Source organism: Myotis daubentonii, chromosome 12 (genome assembly GCF_963259705.1).
Source record: "Myotis daubentonii chromosome 12, mMyoDau2.1, whole genome shotgun sequence".
Classification (NCBI taxonomy): Eukaryota; Metazoa; Chordata; class Mammalia; order Chiroptera; family Vespertilionidae; genus Myotis; species Myotis daubentonii.
This window is the reverse complement of record NC_081851.1, coordinates 77,658,441-77,678,173: the sequence shown is the minus strand read 5'-3', so window position 1 is coordinate 77,678,173 and position 19,733 is coordinate 77,658,441. Positions and strand designations below refer to the sequence as shown.

The window sequence follows — 19,733 nt, the reverse complement described above, 5'->3', positions numbered from 1 at the left end:
CTTTCTTAGAGCAAATATCACATTCTACCCTTCATTATGAGTATATAACCTTCTCATATCCCTCATTAGCTGACAATCTTCAAAAGCAGGTATTTGGTCTTATCTGTAGCCCAAAATAATATATAGCATTGCCTTGCATTCATTTGTAAATGAATGTCATATAGCATTAGAGAAATAAAATGAAATGAAATTAAAAATAGCTCTTTTGATAGTCCTTTTAGAAAAACTCAAAGTTTAAAACAAATTAATACTTTTTAAAACAATCCAGTCCCAAAGTAAGACAATGTTTTATAGCTAGACTCTGAAATAATAAAAATGTAAGAAATCACATACAAATTTTCTCTGTAGTAGGTAAATCCTATAAAAGGCAGCTGATTTCCTACAAAAGCTTTAGGAATTGGGAAGGTTTCTACATCTCCTTTATCATCTTCAATGTCATCAAAATTGCTGCTGTCTATGTCACTGCTGAGTTCAGGTACTACTGGAGCTGCCGCTATTAAAAGAAAGAAATTATTTCACTCATAATAAAAAAATAAACTACCCCAATTTTGTTTTGCATTATGAACGATATATTATATTAATATTAACATGCTGTACAATAATATATAATGAATAACATATCTATGATTTACTATAGAAAATTTTAGTAACATTTTATCATTTCAAAGAATTAAAATTTTTAAGTATTTTATTACTACCTTAAAGCAGTTTTATTTATTTTTTCTTAAAGCAGTTTTAAATACAGATAAACCAATTAAACAAAAAAACAATATGATATTACTCTAGGCATTAAAATTACAAACAGCAATATGTTGCATATCCATTCTTTGGTTTTCATTTTTCTATATTCTTTAAGTATTTCTTACTCTTCAAATTAAAAGTTTATATTTCCCCTTTCTGCAAATTATTGAGATCCATCAAATTTAACATGAAAAATAAAGAAACCTATGTTTTTATAAAAGTATTGGGAAATATTGCTAATAAATACATATTTATCATATGCTTAGTTTGCTAAAATACTGAGGTAATATAAATTTAGTTATAAATATTGCCACTGAACAAATATGAAATGGAACTCTCAATTTTAAAATTAGTATTAAATATATGAAATATGCTTCTTAATTCAAATTAAGAATCAATTTAAAATATGGAATGGAAATATTTAAATGTATTGACTTACTCTCTCTTATGTTATCCCAATTCCATTGATCATTCTTAAAGAAAGGATGTTGTTTGATTTCTTCTACCCCATTTCTCCCAAGTCGTACCTCCCTACGATGCAGTTAAAGATTATGTAAAAAGGTTATGAAAAGACGACAACATTAACCTTTTATCTAGACAATAATCAACATAAGGATCACAAATGAGTTTGAGATATCTTTTTTAAAAGTATAGCATAAATGTTTCTCAAGAAAAAGAAATCTCAATTTTATAGTATATAATCTCTATAGATAAAGAAGACTTTGGTGTATATAGGAAATGTCATGGAAAGTGAAATATATTTCAATCAGTAGTTTGTGCCAAACAAAAAATACACGAGACTTTCAAATAAAAAAATTCACCTACGTGTGTCAAAATTGCATAACCAACTTTAAGATGCAAAATGGATGAAGATCTAACTTTTGGCCCAGAACAATTATCAAAACCTTTCCAATAAAACCATTATTTTAAAAATCTCTCCCCTTCTTAAAAAGAAATCACATTTTATATTTGAAGCTATCCATATTTACTCTGATAAATTATATCTCTGAATACAAAAAAAGTTAATTTCATTCTTTGACCCTTTGAGTCTTCAATTAAGACTGTATGAAAAATGAAAATAAAATAGACTGAAAATAAAAAGTACTTTTTTTTATATGCCTTGGAGTTATGTTTAAGAGAAAAAACTGTAAACTTTAGAGGGAAGTGCTCTTAGCCACACTAATGGCATTAAATTATTTTCAAAATATCTTTTCTCTACCTACAATCATTCTTTACTGCAACCTCCCTCCCAATAAATTGCTAAGACAAATCTTTCATGAATGATACTCATTTCAATAACATATGCTATATCCTATTTTATATTTGATCTTTCAGCACAAATTATGATCATCCCATAAAGTCAAAACATGATACAGGTTTTGTTTTGAGTTTAACAGCATGGATTGTACATTAATCATATAATTAACAAATCTTAAAGTTTTATTCTACAAATGATTGGTAAACATGTAAAAATGATTAACCTCTTTAATGAGGAACAATAAAAATAACTTTTCTTGCTTCAGATGGAAAAAGGAAAAAATTCATAATATTCATTTTGATGAGAATGAGGAAAGATTATTGTTGAAAATATTCCCTGATGTGGCTTCTCTAGGTCAATTTTGCAACATCACTCAATTCCCAGAATTCCATCTTTAAGATTTTATCCTACAAAAAGTATGCAAAGATGATTGTATGAGGATAGTCACTATAGAATTTCTTATAATAGCAACTAGCTAACAAACATAAGGAATCATAGCATTTTAGAGCTACAAATGCCCTTACTTTAATCTATTCTGATCCCATGATTTTATGGATGAATAAAATTATTTCCAAGAAGAGTAAAATAATATCCTTAAGCCATAAAGCTAGTAAGTCAAATTTGGATGGGGGAGCAAGTACCCTCTTGTATGTGTTGGTGCTTTGATATGATGACTCACAAATATAGAAGAGAAACCAGAGAAGAATTGAATGGAGAGGCCAAGGAAGAAACTCTTAATAACTTTCTAGTTGTTCTCTTTGAGGCAGGTTTTCAAAATGCTGTTCATCTATTTTGTTTTAAGAAATATAGAATTACTAGGACAGACTTGTTCATATTCAAATGCAAATAAAAACCGGTTGGAAAGGAGGCACTCCAAGCTCAGTTTTTAAGATTATAACCTGTTCAGTATTTATCTGCACAAAATACTCCTTACAAAAACTGTACAATCAAGGGTAACATGGCTCAAGCCACCTTAGAGGAAATGTGAATAATACAAAAGTTTTATTTCTCTCAAATGCATTATTTTTTTCATTTTAGACATGAGGGTTAAGGTTAGAGTTAAATTACAATTAGGCTGCACATACAAAATGATTAAGAGTAACCCAACACCAAGCTTAGCAGTAAAAAAAAAAAAAAAAAAAGGCTAATCCAGAATTAAATGCATTTAGATAAAGAGACTGATTTCATACGTAAATAAGTTTCATTTCTACAAATGTAAAAGTAAAAGGAGCCATCTCTACAAAGACATTCAATGTATATTACCTCTCTGTTAGGAAGGCGCAGATGAGATTCTTTGCATGTTTAGAAATTTCTGCATCTTCAGGGAAACATAGTGAGTTTTTATGATCCATAATTTTGCTATATGTTCCTACAAGTGAATCTGCATAAAATGGAGTATCCCCTAAAATTCCAAGAAATAAGACATTGAGTGTAATAGAGAAAGCAAATTAAACACTTTTCATCTAATATTTAAGTACATTAAGTTTAAATTTGACACATGCATGAAAAAATGAATGGTTATGGGCCAGAAGTTTCAGACAAAACAAAAAGGTGCACACCAATATATTTAAATTTTAACCATACCAATGAATCATCAACCCTTATGAGTAAAAAAATCAAGGCTAAGTATAACTCTAGAATTTTGTAGGAAGTTTTAAATAATGGGACAGGAAACAATTTACTAAATAATTAAAGAAAAAGATTACTAAGTGAGGTCAGATCAGAGTCCTGTCTAATGCTTAAGCTGGATCACGGATCAGCTTTTTGAGATTATTCTCTAGAACTCTGTTATACTAGTCACATGCACCAATTTAAATTAACTGCAACTAAACAAATGAAAAAATCACTTCCCTAGTTCACCAACCACATTTCAAGTGCTCGATGTGGCCAGTGCCTAGAACAGTGGACGCAGGTATAAACCACTTTCATCATGACAGACTAGACCAGCAGTTCTCAACCTGTGGGTCGCGACCCCTTTGGCGGTCGAATGACCTTTTCACAGGGGTCGCCTAAGACCATCCTGCATATCAGATATTTACATGACGATTCATAACAGTAGCAACATTACAGTTATGAAGTAGCAACGAAAATAATTTTATGGCTGGGTCACAACATGAGGAATTGTATTTAAAGGGCCAGAAGGTTGAGAACCACTGGACTAGACAGTGCAGCTCTAAGAATTAGACCAGCTCTATCTATCTATCTATCTATCTATCTATCTATCTATCTATCTATCTATCTATCTATCTATTCATCCTCACCAGAGAATATTTTTCCCACTGCTTTCCAGAGAAGGTAGGAGGGAGGGAGGGAGAGAGGAACAAAAAGAGAGAGAAACATTGATGTGAGAGAGACACTTCGACTGGTTGCCTCCTGCACACCCCCTGACCAGGAGACAGGGAATGAATCCACAACCCAGGCATATGCCCTTAACCAGAAATCAAACCTGAGAACCTTCAGTACTTGGGGTGACACCCCAACCACTGAGCCCCACTGGCCAGGGTCAGCCCTATTATTTTATACTTGAGGCCCAATGCATGAAATTCATGCAAGGGGCTCAGCCCTTGCAGCCCCGGCTTTATCGGGAAGGTAGTTCAGCTGTCTGGTCTAATTAGCATATTATGCTTTTATTATTATAGATACGAGGAAGCCGGGCCCAGAAGATGACATGTGATTTGCCTACAATGGCACAAATCTAGAGTTGAAAATGGCAGAAATGGTCTCCCAGTGCAGTGTTCCTGATGACTAATGACTATGATAAAGAGATATTCAAACAAGTGTAAAGACAGAAAATGCTGAAAAGTATCATTTTGGCCAGTTCTCATCTAAAGCCACAGGGTTAAATGTCCTGCTAGAATACTTCAACTACAAGTCACTTTAGTATAAGACAGACTTTCCCAAGCAGCCAATCCAAAACTTCAAAAGGGGTATTCAGGTAAGTAGTTTTTATTTGTTTTCAAAGGGGCACGGAGGAAAGCTTTGAATTTGATTCTTCTAGTGACATTTTAAAAAGTATGTTTTTACTGATTTTTTTTTTTAGAGGAAGAGAGAGGGATAGAGAGAAACAATGATGAGAGAAGGACATCCAAGGATTGGCTGCCTCCTACATACCCGCTACTAGGGACCAAGCCCACAACCCAGGCATGTGCCCTGACCTGGAATCGAACTGTAACCTCTTGGCTCCTGGATGGATGCTCAACCACTGAGCCAGACCAGCTGGGCTTCTAGTGCCATTTTTAATTGCAACAGAATCCTTTAAATGAACTCCAGTGCCAACCAACCTGAGCAAGCACCAGAGCAAGCTCAGAATACTGCAAATCAATGTCATTTAAACTCATTAAATTTATCTTTCAGAGTTGTAAACAGTAGCAGAAATTTAAATCTCTTCAAATGAGCTATGAGACTTCCTACAAAATACATTATTTTCTAAATTGTTTGGAGAATCTACACAAATAATAGAATACATTCTACTTTCAAATGATTACAAGACACACCTAATGCATCATCAGATCGGGCCAGAGGTGGGGAGAATGGACTGTTTACCTGGAAACATATGGTGAATACAAAGAGACACACTACAAAGACAAAGGTCTAAAACATAGTAGGTCATACTATGCCATAATACTAAGCATATAGCAAGATCAATGCTACATACACTGGATGGTCATCAAAAGCAATTTCAAAAAGGTCTACTTGAGGAATATTTCCTAGCAGCATACTTTGCTTTCCTTTCCTATTCTACTCAACTTGGCAGTATAAGGTTTGGTTTTAATTCTCCAATTAATAATCTGTCATATCAGACATTACTAATTCAACGTTTTCATAAATTCTACTTCTTCCCTAGGACACATGCAATTAATTTCCTTATAGTCCAAAATTTGTGAACTAGAACTAAAGTGTTATAAGATGGGTTTTGAAAAAGAATGTTAAATATTTACTTACCCACCAGCATCTCAAAAAGGAAAACACCCACAGACCACCAATCACATTCTCGCCCATAGTAACCATCACCCCCTTGTGATTTCAGAACCTCGGGTGATATATAATCAGGTGTTCCAACTGCTGTATCACAATGCACCATGCCTGTCTGGGTAAATAGCAGGGATAAAGAGAAAAAGATGCATGTAAACACACACACACATAAATGCAACTAATTCATTTATTATTCATATAAGTGATATAAACTGCTACCAACAGAACTTCACTGCTGACATAGCTTTGGCAGGAGAGAGGACAAATGCATTGAGTCATACACAGTAAGCAAAACTAAATTTATCTTTGTTTAAAACTATAAAATCCCAATTTGAAGTGTTTCTTTTATTTTTGTTTCTAAAAAACAACCCAGCATTTTTTTACTTGCTTATAACTTACTTCATCCATCTTCATACATGTGCCAAAATCTGCTAATTTTAGATGTCCATGTTTATCCAAAAGCATATTGTCAGGTTTTACATCTCTGTGAATTAAACCCATGGAGTGTATGGCATCCAGAGCGAGAACAACTTCAGCAGTATAAAATTTGGCCCATTTTTCAGGTACATCATAGTTACTCATAAGGTTTACAAGGTCTCCACCAGGCATGTACTCCATTACCATATACAGATACTTATCATCTTGAAAGGCACAAAAGAGCTGAAAAATAAAATGGGAAGGAAAAGAATTTTTAAGAAGAAAGAAAACTCAAACCATAAACAGAACAAAACCCCAAAACTGTTTTTATTATTGAAAAAAAAGACAGATTACTTTATATCCAAAACCAACTTGAATTTTATGAAATGTTTGATTTTAGATTTGGACATCTTTAAGGGAAAAATAGTTAACAGACAAAACTTTGATATGGGTATCTTCTTCATACTTACTAACAAAATATGTATAAACATATCATTTTTCCCTCTTGGAGAATATAGGAATCTATTTAAATAGAAATATTTTTAAAAGCGAAAAAGAATAAGACAAACAACCAATTATTGCACATAACTCACAAAGAAGGGAGCTGGGGAGGTAGTCGCAGTTTAGAAAAACCTAAAAGATACCAGATTCAATGGCCACAGGAAGAGGGAGTGAGCCCCATTCCACTGGGAGAGGGAGCAGTTGGTAGCCACATTTGGAACAGGTCCTTCTCCTCTCTTCCCTTCTCCATCTTCTTGCTCATAATAAGCAGCAAGTGGCAGTGCTACCTGCATCCACACTAAAATAGTGACATTGGGACCAGAGAAATAATACACCAAGCTAGGTTGCTACTAACTTTCAAGAGACAGAGAAATCACAAATTCAGAAGGAAAGCTATCCATATTCCATCCTAAAACATGTCCCACTCCACCCAGAAGCAAGCAATTGCAAACAGAAAAGGTTTCCACAAAGAGAACAAAACCAAGAAATCAACATTTTAGAAAAACCAGTACCATGACATACAGATAAAGCAATTCAAGAAACAACAAAATTGCCCATATTTGCATGAGTCTATATTGGGGTTTTCTATTCCATGTAATTGTTGTTGTTTTTATTCTTGCCACCAAGTACCACAGTGTTTTTATTAGTTCTGTTTAACTTGCTTGATATTGATTAAGGTTCTTAGATCTACGGGTTTATAGATTTCATCAAATTTGGAAAACTTCAAGTATTTTTTTCTCTCTCAGCTTCTGCCCCACCCCTTTCTCAGATTGTAGTTATACATATGTAATCTGTTTGGTGTTGTCCTATGGGTAACTGATATTCTCTCTGGGTTTTCTTTTAGTCGTTTTTTTAAACCCTGATATGCTTCATCTTGCAGTTTTTATGCTCTGTCTAGACCAGTGATGGCGAACCTATGACACGCAAACTCATTTTTTTGGTTGATTTTTCTTTGTTAAATGGCATTTAAATATATAAAATAAATATCAAAAATGTAAGTCTTTGTTTTACTATGGTTGCAAATATCAAAAAATTTCTAAATGTGACACGGCACCAGAGTTAAGTTAGGGTTTTTCAAAATGCTGGCACACCGAGCTCAAAAGGTTCGCCATCACTGGTCTAGACAAATGAAATAAAAGACATGTATGCAAATGTTCACTATTTATAACAGTCCCAAAGTTGAAACAATTCAAATGTTATCAATCAGTAAATGGACAAACAAAACTGAGTATAATGCATATACGGTGTTTCCATCCAGCCAGGTATATTGCAATACAATTCTGATGCTAAACACCTCAAGTTAGCATCAGATCCCACAAAAGCTCAGTCTTCTACAAGACTGCCCTCACTTCAAACATTAGTCATACTTCCAGAGTCCCCAGGCCTGCATTTCTGACTAAAGAACTAAAAATTCAGGAGTTTCATAACCCCCTAAGGTTCAATAATTCACCAGGATGACTCACAGAACTTAGAGGGAAGCACTATACTTATGATCACAGTTTATTATCAAGGATGCACATAGGGTGAAGTCTGGGAGACAGCACACAGCTTCTGTGCCTTTTCCTTGTGGAATTAGGGTGCATCACACTCTGCACATCAATGTGTTAACCAATCAGGAAGCTCCACTGAGTGCCAATGTCCAGAATTTTAATTAGGGTCTCATTACATAGGCATCATTAAATAAATCATTGCCATGTGATTAAACTCAACCTTCAACTCTCTTCCCCTCCCTGGAGGTTGAGCAGCTTATACTTTCTGGCAACCAATCTCATCTCAAAGCTATCAAAAGGCTACCAGGAGTTGCCTCATTAACATAACAAAGACACTCCTATCACTCTGGAAATTCAAGCCATTTTAAAAGTTCTGTGTTAGGAACTGGGGACAAAGAGAATATATTCTTTACTATTCCATACCATACAATGGAATATTATTTAGCACTAAAAAGAAATGAAGTACAACACATACTGCATTATGCATGAACTTCAAAACAGTATGCAAAGGGAAACACACCAGATCCAAGACAACTACTGTATATTCCATTTCCCTGAAATATCCAGAAAAGGCAAATCTATAGAGACAGTAAGCACATTAGTGGTTGCCTGGGGATGGGAGGAAGATGGAAAATAACTCTAAATGGGTAAAAGTTATCATCTGGAGATAGTAAAAATGTTTTAAAATCAGATTTCAGTGATAGGTGTACAACTGTAAATTTCCTAAAAAAAAAAAAATCACTGAATTATACGAGTTGATCTGCAAGTAACTTAATAATGCAGCTTTATTCACAAGGGACAAAAATTGGAAACAACTCAAATGTCCTTGAACAGATGAATGGATAAACAAATTATCATGTATCATGTAATGGAATACTATTTAGCATTAAAAAGGAATGAATTACTGATATACTGCATCATGGATAAATCTCAATAACAATTTTGCTAAATGAAGAAGCCAGGTAGGATGGGATTAAAGTTAGAATGAACACTGTAGCAGAAAAGATAAGTTAACTTAAAGACATAGCTCAAACAAATAATACAAAATGAGGCACAGCAGAGCAACAACAAAAGACGAAAAAAATAAAACAACAAATAAAGAGACTATCTGGGCAACACCAAGGAGATTATATACGTGTAACTCAAGTCTGAGAAAGAGGCTGAGAGTTATGTATGATAGAGCTGAGACAGAAAAAAAATACTTGAAGAAATAATGGCCAAAATTTTATGAAATCTCTAAACCCATAGATCTAAAAAGCTCAATCAATATCAAGCAATTTAAAAAGAACTAATTAAAACACTGTGGTACTTGGTGGCAAGAATAGACAAATAAAACAACTAAATGGAACAGAAAACCCCAATATTGACTCATGCATACATGGACAATTGTATTACAAAAGGAGGCAAACTATACCAATAGGAAAAGGAAAACTGTTTTGTTTTTTTTTCCAATGTGATGTTGGAACAACTACATATCCACAAGGAAACAAATAAAACATAATCCTTGCCCTACCCAGTTTGGCTCAGTGGATAGTGTTGGCCTGTGGACCCAAGAGTCCCGGGTTCGATTCCAGTCAAGGGCATGTACCTCAGTTGCAGGCTCCTCCCTGGTCTGGGCCCTGTTCAGGGCTTGTGCAGGAGGCAACCCATGGATGTGTTTCTCTCACACTGATGTCTCTATCTTTCCTTCTCTCTTCCACTTAAAAAACAAACAAACAACAAAAACACACATCCATAATCCTTATGTAACACCCTATTTTAAAAAATCAATCCTGGTGTGATCACAGGCAAAAAACAAAAAGTCAAAAAGATAACAGCCCTAGCTGGTTTGGCTCAGTGGACAGAGCGTTGGCCTGCAGACTGAAGGGTCCTGGGTTCAATTACAGTCAAGGGCACATGCCTGGGTTGCGAGCTCAGTCCCCAGTGGGGGGTGTGCAAGAGGCAGCCAATCAATGATTCTCATTACTGATGTTTCTCTCTCTCTCCTCTCTCCCCGCCTCCCCCTTTCCCTCTGAAATCAATTTTAAAAATTTAAAAAAGTAACATAACAGATTATCTTCATCAAATTTAAGGTAGGATATTATCAAGATAATAAAAAAATTCTTAAATGCACCAAAGGTTATTCATCATAAAACTTTTATTAAATTGTACTACATAAGAGTTATACATTTCTATTCATCAAAACATGTTATTAAAGGAGTCAAAAGATGAGCTGCACATTGGTATCAGAGCTCTACAGTGTAAGGAGGGCTGTTCCTGCATGAGGATGGCTGCCATGGGTTACTAAGGCCCAAGCAGGGTGATGAGGACATCCAGGCAGAGGGGCAGTCTGACATGGGATATGAGAGCCTAAAAGGGATGAGAAGGGACGAGATATCCAGGAAGAAAGAATCAGAGCCCAAGTAGAGAAAAGAGGGTGGGGGTTCATGGAGGAGATCAGGGCAGCAAAGATAGACACTGGTTATGCAGGCTGCACCAGGTGGACCGATCAACTATTTAAATGTATTAAAGGTAATGGAAGCCTCATTTCGCACAACTGGAGAAAAAAGGTCACAAATACAAAGAGGAATAAAACTAAAATGAACCCTATGGAGTTAGATTAAGAAGCATCAATGTGAACTTATGATTTTCAATATCTACAGTGGACATAGAAAAAAACAGAGGTGTGTGTGTGTGTGTGTGTGTGTGTGTGTGTGTGTGTACAGACTCAATCCACTGAGAATGCCTGGGAGCACTGACATTCCAATAGCCACAAGCACACAATACCAGTGAACACTTTGTAAAGGTCCATTTAGCAGAATTAAAGATTAAAGTTATCAATTTACAAAATTATAAACTAGAAATGTCAATGACTCTGATACTATGAAAGCAATTTAAAGCTAAAAATGGAATAATTTATTACAATTATTCCTTAATCAGGTAAATTACCATGATATATAACTTGTTATAATCATATATCAGTTTTAGCTGCACATTATTAGAATTTCTATTCACTGAATATAATAAAAAAAATTGAGGAGGAGAAGGGTTGAGGATCAACATAATAAAAAAAAGCAATAATAATAAGTTTTTAAATTACATATTCATCAATGTGGCAATATTTTTTACATCCAAATTGCCTTCCACAAGCAAGATATCAAACTCCCAGATCATTTAAGCATTCTGAACATGCATTGGTATATACCTAACCTTACTCATGACATTTGTTCAAAATGTTTATAAAATTAGATATTAGTATAAAAAATCTTTAGACAAACAAAGCTGGTGAGGAATATAATTGAAAAGAAGATAAAATAGAACATCAGTTCCTTACTTAAGAGTCAAATATGAGGCTGAATTAGGAACCTCAAGACTGTCTTACATTATAGGTAATATATAAAGGACTGTAGAAACAGAATTTTCAAAATCCTTGTTGCATGAAGTCTTTTTTTCCTTTAAGATAGTCCGATTATTGTTTTTATTACATAAATCACAACAAAGAGTAGGCACACTTTTAATCAACCCAACACAATTCTTTATAAAGGAATTAAAAAAGAAAAAGTTGCAAGTAATACTTGCTTCCACACACAAAATGTAAGTATTGTATGTCATGTCTATATGACATACTACTTAGGAACATTAAACAAGCGTATTGAATCAGATCTTATTAAAAATAACTGCACTGTCACTATGTAAAGGAGATGTAGGATATTTAGCACACAAAATCAATAATTAAGAATGATAAGCACTTATAAAAGAAGGAAATAAACTTATAAAAGTTAGTATGCTTACCTGAACCACCCAGGGACTGTTGGCAAAGGCCATAATATCTCTTTCTTCCCAGAAAAAAGCAGAATCTGATCTTTTTATCATTTCAAACTTACTAAGAAGCTTCATAGCATAAACCTTCTGTGATGCTTTATGACGAACCTATTGATTTTTAAAACACAAAAATTATTAATATTTTAATTTTATGAGAAAGGTGAACAAATCATTACAATGCTATTATTAAGAGACCTTAGTTACAAAACAAAATGATCCTCAGCTACCTAATAAAAAGTAAAGACCTAACTTTCTTTTGCTGCTCCTCACCTGAGGATATTTTTTCCATTAATTTTTAGAGAGAGTAGAAAGGGGGAGGAAGAGAGAAAGAGAGAGGGAAAGAGAGAAACAGAGACATTGATGTGAGAGAGGCATGTCGACTGGTTGCCTCCCACATGTGCCCTTCTTCACTCAGCTGAAATATAAACCCCTCAAATGGATGACCACCCTATCCAAAGTAGGAATTCATTGTTCCCTACCCTAGAACTCTACATGTTTCCTTCCTAGCAGATACCATACTTAATAATTTTTTGATGTTGTTTCCTTTTATTTATTGTGTCTCCCATATTAGAATGTAAGCTCAATGAAGATAAAGATTTCTCATGCCTGTTTTATTCTCCATTGTACTCTCAGTGCCAAGTACAATGTCATCACTGGCAATTAAAATAGACACTCACTAAATATTTAATGAAAAAAGTAATGTCTGTGAAAAAAATTATATTATATTGCTGGCCAAACTATGAATTTCCAGTTATAAGAAAATAATCAACAGGTAATATTTCCAGAAAGTACCAAAGATTTACCAGAGAGTGACTGCTATAGGGTTAATAACAGAATAGAGACACTCACTAAATATTTGGTGAATAAATAAATGTCTGGGGGGAAATTTTGTATTTGATAATTGGCCAAACTATAAATAATTTCCAGTTATAAGAAAATAACAGGTAATATTTCTAGTTATTTTTCATTAAGTACTATCCGCATATAGAATCAATATTTTTATTATATTGATTAAAATAAAGGTCAACCAAAGGAATGCTCATGTTCTCCCTAGCAAAGATATGATATTTTACAGATCTGATACTTTATAAAATGCAATAAAACTTTAGAAAATCATACAGTGCTGTACCTCTTTAGTAAAGAGAACTCCCTCAACCCACATAAGAAATGTTACTGGTTGAATGGACCTGAACATATCACTGACAGAAGAGATAGACAGGTCTTAGCATGAAACAATAAATACAAATATGTTATCACTCAGAACCATGCACTTCTGGCCAGAGTAACTAGTACCTGCTAGCCTTCCCACTGTAAGCAACCATCCAAATGGCAAAACATGTGAACTAACTGCTTTCAGACTTTGTCAAATAGGCAGCACAAGACTACAATTCCTGAGAGAAGAGAAATTCACCAAGTCAACACCATAATTACCCAAACACTATCTCAACCAGCATACAAGTGATCACCTAAGCTAAGCACAGTGGTCCTGCTGAGTTGAGGAAGCAGAGATCAGAGTTCAAGACAGGTGAGGCACAAGGATTATGCTAGCGAAAAAACAGGAAAGTAAAGAGTTATGCAGAGGGAGGTCCCTAGAAATACCATGTGAGTCCTTGGCTAAGGGTATTATCCAAAGAGAAAGTACCAAAGGTTTACAGATAGCAGCTACTACGTGGTTGATAGCAGAACAGAGACACTACAATTTAGACAGCACTGGAGGGACGTTTGATTTCCAGTCACACAGAGTGGAGAAACCTTTTCTGGACATCCAGGTAAAATTAGGAGGAAGAACTATACTCTAAACCAAGGCCTACTCTAGAACTCCCTAACAAAGCTTAATAATACCATGCCCTAAAAGAACAAAAGGGGATTAGAGTTGAGAGGTTCACTCTTGCCAATGAAAAGAATTTGGAAAACAACTTGGTCTTTCACGCATCTACATTTACATATAAAGTATAAAACTACGCCTGCACAAGGTAAGGGTGATCAGCAACTGGACAGCTTGTTAGAATAAAAATCAACATAAAAGAAAAACAAAAAAATCCAGAGTCTCCATCACATATTGACGAGGACCAGTATATAATTTTAAAAATTACTTAATAGGCAAAGAGGAAAAGACTCATCCTCAAAAAAAAAAAAAAAAAAAAAAGAAGCAGTTAATAGAAAACCCCAATAGATGTTGGACTTAGCTAGCAAATACTTAAAAATTTTAAAAATAGCCTTCAATGAACAAAAGGAAATTTCTACAGAGAAATGGAAACTACAAAAAAAGAACCAGCTGGAAATTCTATAACTGAAAAAAAACTAAAATGGAAAATTCATTGGAAGGGCTAAACAGAGAATGGAAATGGAAGGAACCAATGAACACAAATCAACCTGAAGAATAAAGAGAAAGATGAATACATTAAAATAAACAAAGATTCGGGGGCCTGCAAGGCCATTTTAAACCATCTAAAATATGTGTCAATATAAATGGACTAAACACTCCAATTCATAGGCAAAAATTATAAGAATTAATTAAAAAGCAAAACCTAACCTTATATATTTTAAACATAAGACCAAGGAGGTTGAAAATGAAAAGATGAAAAAAGATATACCATGCAAACAGTAAGGTAAGAAAGTAGACAGAGCCCTAGCTGGTTTGACTCAGTGGATAGAGCGTCGGGCTATGGACTGAAGGGTCCCAGGTTCAATTCCGATTAAGGGCACATGCCTGGGTTGTGGGCTTGATCCCCAGTAGGGGGCGTGCAAGAGGCAGCTGATTGGTGATTTTCTCTCATCATTGATGTTTCCATCTCTCTCTCCCTCTCCCTGCCTCTCTGAAATCACTAAAAATCCTATATAATAAAAGCTTAATATGCTGTGTCCAGTTGTCCGTTCAACCAATCAAAGCGTAATAAACTAATGATATGCTAAGGCCACTCAACTGCTTGCTATGACATACACTGACCACCAGGGGGCAGACAGTCGACCGGTTGATCAGTTGCTATGACATGCACTGACCACCAGGGGGCAGACACTCTGACCGGTAGGCTAGCTTGCTGCTGGGGTCTGGCAGATCAGGACTGAGCCCTGGAGCCCTCCAGTGGTCCCTCCCCAGCTGGTCAACCTCCTGCATCCCTCCCTGGCCCGGTGATCCTGCACTGGTGGGATCCCTCTGCGCTCTCTCGCAATCCAAGACCCCTCGGGGGATGTCAGAGAGCCCATTTCGGCCCTGATCCCACTCAAAGCTGGAGCTGTCCCCTTGGTGGTCAGTGCGGTCTCACAGGGGGAGCAAAGCTCAGCCAGAAGCCATGCTCACGGCTGGCAACCACAGTGGCCTCCTTGGCAGCGCTAAAGATGTCCAACTGTCAGCTTAGGCCTACTCCCTGCACTGTGAGCAGCATAGGCCAGGCTGAGGGACCACCCTCCCCCAAGTGCAAGAATTTCGTGCACTGGGCCTCTAGTGTGTGTGTGTGTGTGTGTGTGTGTGTGTGTATAAATAAATAAAGTGGACAGAGCAATATTAATAACACACAAAGTAGACTTCAAAGCAAAGAGAATAAAAGGATAATTCAGAGAAGAGTGATGGCGAACCTATGACACATGTGTCAGAGGTGACACGTGAACTCACTTTTTTGGTTGATTTTTCTTTGTTAAATGGCATTTAAATATATAAAATAAATATCAAAAATATAAGTCTTTGTTTTACTATGGTAGCAAAAAATTTCTATATGTGACACAGCACCAGAGTTAAGTTAGGGTTTTTCCAAATGCTGACACACCGAGCTCAAAAGGTTCACCATCACTGGTATAACACATAAGGAAGACATAAAAATTCTAAAAATGTATGCATCCAATAAATGAGCCTGAAAATTCATGAGGCAAAAATTGACAGAATTAAAGAAAAACAAAAAAGACAAATCCATGATTTCAATTGGAAATTTTAATATCCCCTCAGTACTTGATATAAGAAGTAAACAAAACTTTGATATGGCTACAGAGAAAATACAGCCGCAGAATGAAAACTGCCTAATCAAGTTATAAGTATAAAGGTTATTACATCAATAGGTTATATCACTTATCATTGAACTACTTTGATATACTGTAACTGTACATGAAAAGAATCGACTCATATATGCAAAGAGCCAAATAAATTGATGAAGGTCAAAGATTACATCCATCTTCTATATTAACTTATTAAACTGGAATAACAATTCCTTTGATTTAGTGTTATAACATTTATAGGGTGCTGAAAATAAATGCATGGGGAAAGCAATATGAAAACATGGGTAGGTAGATTAAGGGGTAAAGGATCCTAGCCTTAAAACTAGAAATACCTTCCACAGCAGATAAGACTAGATGTTTAATTGATTTATGTTGAATTAGCAAATTATCTCAAGGCAAATGCTCATTTCAGCACTGCTGTTATATGTTGTTTTAAAAAATATTTAAAATGATGTTAAAAAGGTTGCTAAGGTACTCCCTCTTCCACATTTATGCCACTCTTCAACCCTTCACTACAAACTAAATTTTGAGTGTTTCCTAACTTCATTAGAAAAAACATTCCATATAACATTGGGTCAATCAATTAATTTATGCTTGACTCAGACCATAAAAGAGTTTTAAGAATTCTGCTGTAAGGTACAGTTATGAACAGAAATTAAAAGGTATTTGTCAGCTGGTAAAAAAAAATAGTTAAAAACAAAAAGCTTCTACACAGCAAAAGAAACCATCAACAAAATGAAAAAGGAGCCCACTGAATGGGAGAACATATTTTTCAATGATACATCTGATAAAGGGTTAATATCCAAAATATATAAGGAACTCATACAAATTAACAAAAGGAAGACAATCCAATTTAAAAATGGGCAAAGGACCCCCTGGCGATGGGCAAGAAGACACCTGATTGGTGGTGTTGCTCTTATATCAATCAGGGGCAAAGCAGATGTACGGTCCTTAGTTCATCCTAGCTTGATGCCTGCGTCGGTAGCCAGAGCTGTTTTATGACTGAGGCACATTAAAAAAAAAAAATGATCAAAGGACCTAAACAGACACTGCTTCAAAGTGGACATACAGATGGCCAAGAGATATATGAAAAAATGCTCAAAGTCACTGATTATCAGAGAAATGCAAATTAAAATGATAATGAAGTATCACCTCACACCCACTAGAATGGTTACCATCAACAAATCAACAAATGACAAGTACTAGCAAGAATGTAGAGAAAAAGGAACTCTAGTACACTGCTGGTAGGAATGCAGACTGGTTCAGCCATTATGAAAAACAGTATGGAGTTTCCTCAAAAAATTAAATACGGAACTGCCATTTGACCCAGTGATCCCATTTCTAGAAAGATATCCTAAGAAACCCGAAACACCAATCAGAAAGAATGTATGCGCCTCTCTGTTCACAGCAGCACAATTTACAATAACTAAGATCTGGAAACAGCCCAAGTGCCCATCAGTAGATGAGTGGGTAAAAAAGCTGTGGTACATTTATCCCATGGACTATTACACAGCCATAAAAAAGAAGGGTCCCTTACCCTTTAACACAACATGGAGGGGCCTGGAGAGCATTACGCTAAGCAAAATAAGCCAGTCAGAGAAAGACAAGTATCACATGATCTCACTTATATGTGGAATCTAACGAACAAAATAAACTGAGGAACAAAATAGATCCAGACAGAAGCATAGAATAGACGACAGAATCTCAGAGGGAAGGCGGGAAAGGGTGGATGGGTCGGAAGAGATTAACCAAAGAATTGTAGGCATACTGGTATATGCATAACCATGGACACAGAAATAGGGTGGTGAAGGCCTGGGGCGGGGGGTGTGGGTGGGCTAGAAGGAGTCAATGGGGGGAAAAGGGGAACATATGTAATACTTTCAACAATATTTAATTTAAAAAATAGTTAACTATTGGTATGTTTAATCTTTTATAGGTGAATTAGAGGCCTGGTGCCCAAAAGTCGTGCACTCGAAGGAGGGGTGGAGGGGGGAGTCCCTCAGCCCAGCCTGCGCCCTCTCCCAGTCAGGGAGCCCTTAGGAAGCGGGCCTAAGCCGGCAGTCAGACTCCTTAGCACTGCCGCGGAGGTGGGAGAGGCTCCCGTCACCGCTGCTGCTGTGAGCCTGGCTTCTGCTGTGAGCCTGGCTTCTGGCTGAGCAGCGCTCCCCTTGTGGTAGCGCACTGATCACCAGGGGGCAGCTCCTGCGTTAAGCATCTGCCCCCTGGTGGTCAGTGCATGTCATAGCGATCGGTTGTTCCACTGTTCGGTTGATTTGCATATTAGCCTTCTATTATATAGGACTAGTGACCTGTCGCGTGAACTCACACGAGACCTGGGGCCCCTCCCTCCAACCCTACCGCCCCCGCCATGGGACCGCCCTGAGTCCCAGAGTCCTGCCCTGTTTGGCTGGCGCGTCAAGGGATGGCCCTGAGTCCTGGAGTGCTGCCCGATGCCCCGCCTCCAGGAGGCGTGGAGTGGCCACCGGGCCCCGCCCCTGCAGCATGCACGCAGGGCCGCAGAAACCCCAGCAGAAGCCGTGCAAAGCAGCCGCTGGGACCCCCGCGGCCCCATGAGGCTGCAGGAACCCCAGCGGAAGCCATGTGGAGCAGCTGCCAGCCCCGTCCCTGCTGTGCACGCCACCATCTTGTGACAGTGTGAGGGTCGATTTGCATATTACCTCTTTATTATATAGAATATTTGGGGTATATATATATACCAGGGCACACAGGCTATTGCTGAAAGTCCTTTATTTATGCCATAATGACATTGCAATATAATAGTGGTTTTGGAGAATATTATGAGTCGTTCACTTATAGTAACTCATAGTTGATAATGATGCAGTTGATATCTGTGTATTTACTCCAGATTTTACAAAGGTAACATAAATCAACATTCGAAGTAGATAATTTTATAACTATCGTGTACAGGTGGTGTCCCTCGGCCAGGCCGGCGATCACAGCTGGTCAACCAGGGAGGGACCATGGGAGGTTGGCTGGCCAGCTGGGGAGGGACCGCAGGAGGTTGGCTGGCCAGGGAAGTACTACAGGAGGGCTCCAGGGCATGTCCAGCCTGTCTCACCCAGTCCCGAGAGGACGGACCCCAGCAGCAAGCTAACCTACCAGTCGGAGCGACTGCCCCCTGGTGGTCAGTGCACATCATAGTGACTGGTCAGTTCACGGGCCAACGCTCTATCCACTGAGCCAAACCGGCTAGGGCAAGGGCCAAAAGAATTAACAGTAGTCCTAGCTCAGTGGTCAGCAAACTCATTAGTCAACAGAGCCAAATATCAACAGTACGATTGAAATTTCTTTTGAGAGCCAAATTTTTTAAACTTAAACTATATAGGTAGGTACACTGTTATTAACTTAATTAGGGTACTCCTAAGCTGGCCTTTGCTAAAAACATCCTCCATCTGATTGAGGTACGTTCGCTGAAGTCGACCCATTCCAACTCTCCCATCCACACTCGTCTTGTATACTTGTTTCGTCTATCTCCTTTCCAAAAACCAACTTCTGCGCATGGGCCACAAAGTTTCAATCGCACTGTACGTGCGAGCCCGCACGTGGTA

The 19,733-nt window shown here is 36.9% G+C and overlaps 1 protein-coding gene and 1 pseudogene across 1 annotated transcript in view; one reads left to right on the top strand and one right to left on the bottom strand.

Moving 5' to 3' along the window:
- ROCK2 (Rho associated coiled-coil containing protein kinase 2) overlaps positions 1 to 19,733 on the bottom strand; it is a 90,132-nt gene that overhangs the window by 35,477 nt on the left and 34,922 nt on the right. The window contains exons 4-9 of the mRNA XM_059660532.1: positions 12,151 to 12,288; positions 6,371 to 6,631; positions 5,942 to 6,086; positions 3,263 to 3,401; positions 1,181 to 1,272; positions 334 to 493 (exon numbers count right to left, since the gene is read on the bottom strand). Of these exons, the coding sequence (XP_059516515.1) occupies positions 334 to 493; positions 1,181 to 1,272; positions 3,263 to 3,401; positions 5,942 to 6,086; positions 6,371 to 6,631; positions 12,151 to 12,288 (935 nt within the window). The remainder of the gene's footprint in view (positions 1 to 333; positions 494 to 1,180; positions 1,273 to 3,262; positions 3,402 to 5,941; positions 6,087 to 6,370; positions 6,632 to 12,150; positions 12,289 to 19,733) is intronic.
- Positions 17,035 to 17,179, top strand: LOC132214112 (small nucleolar RNA SNORA48; annotated as a pseudogene).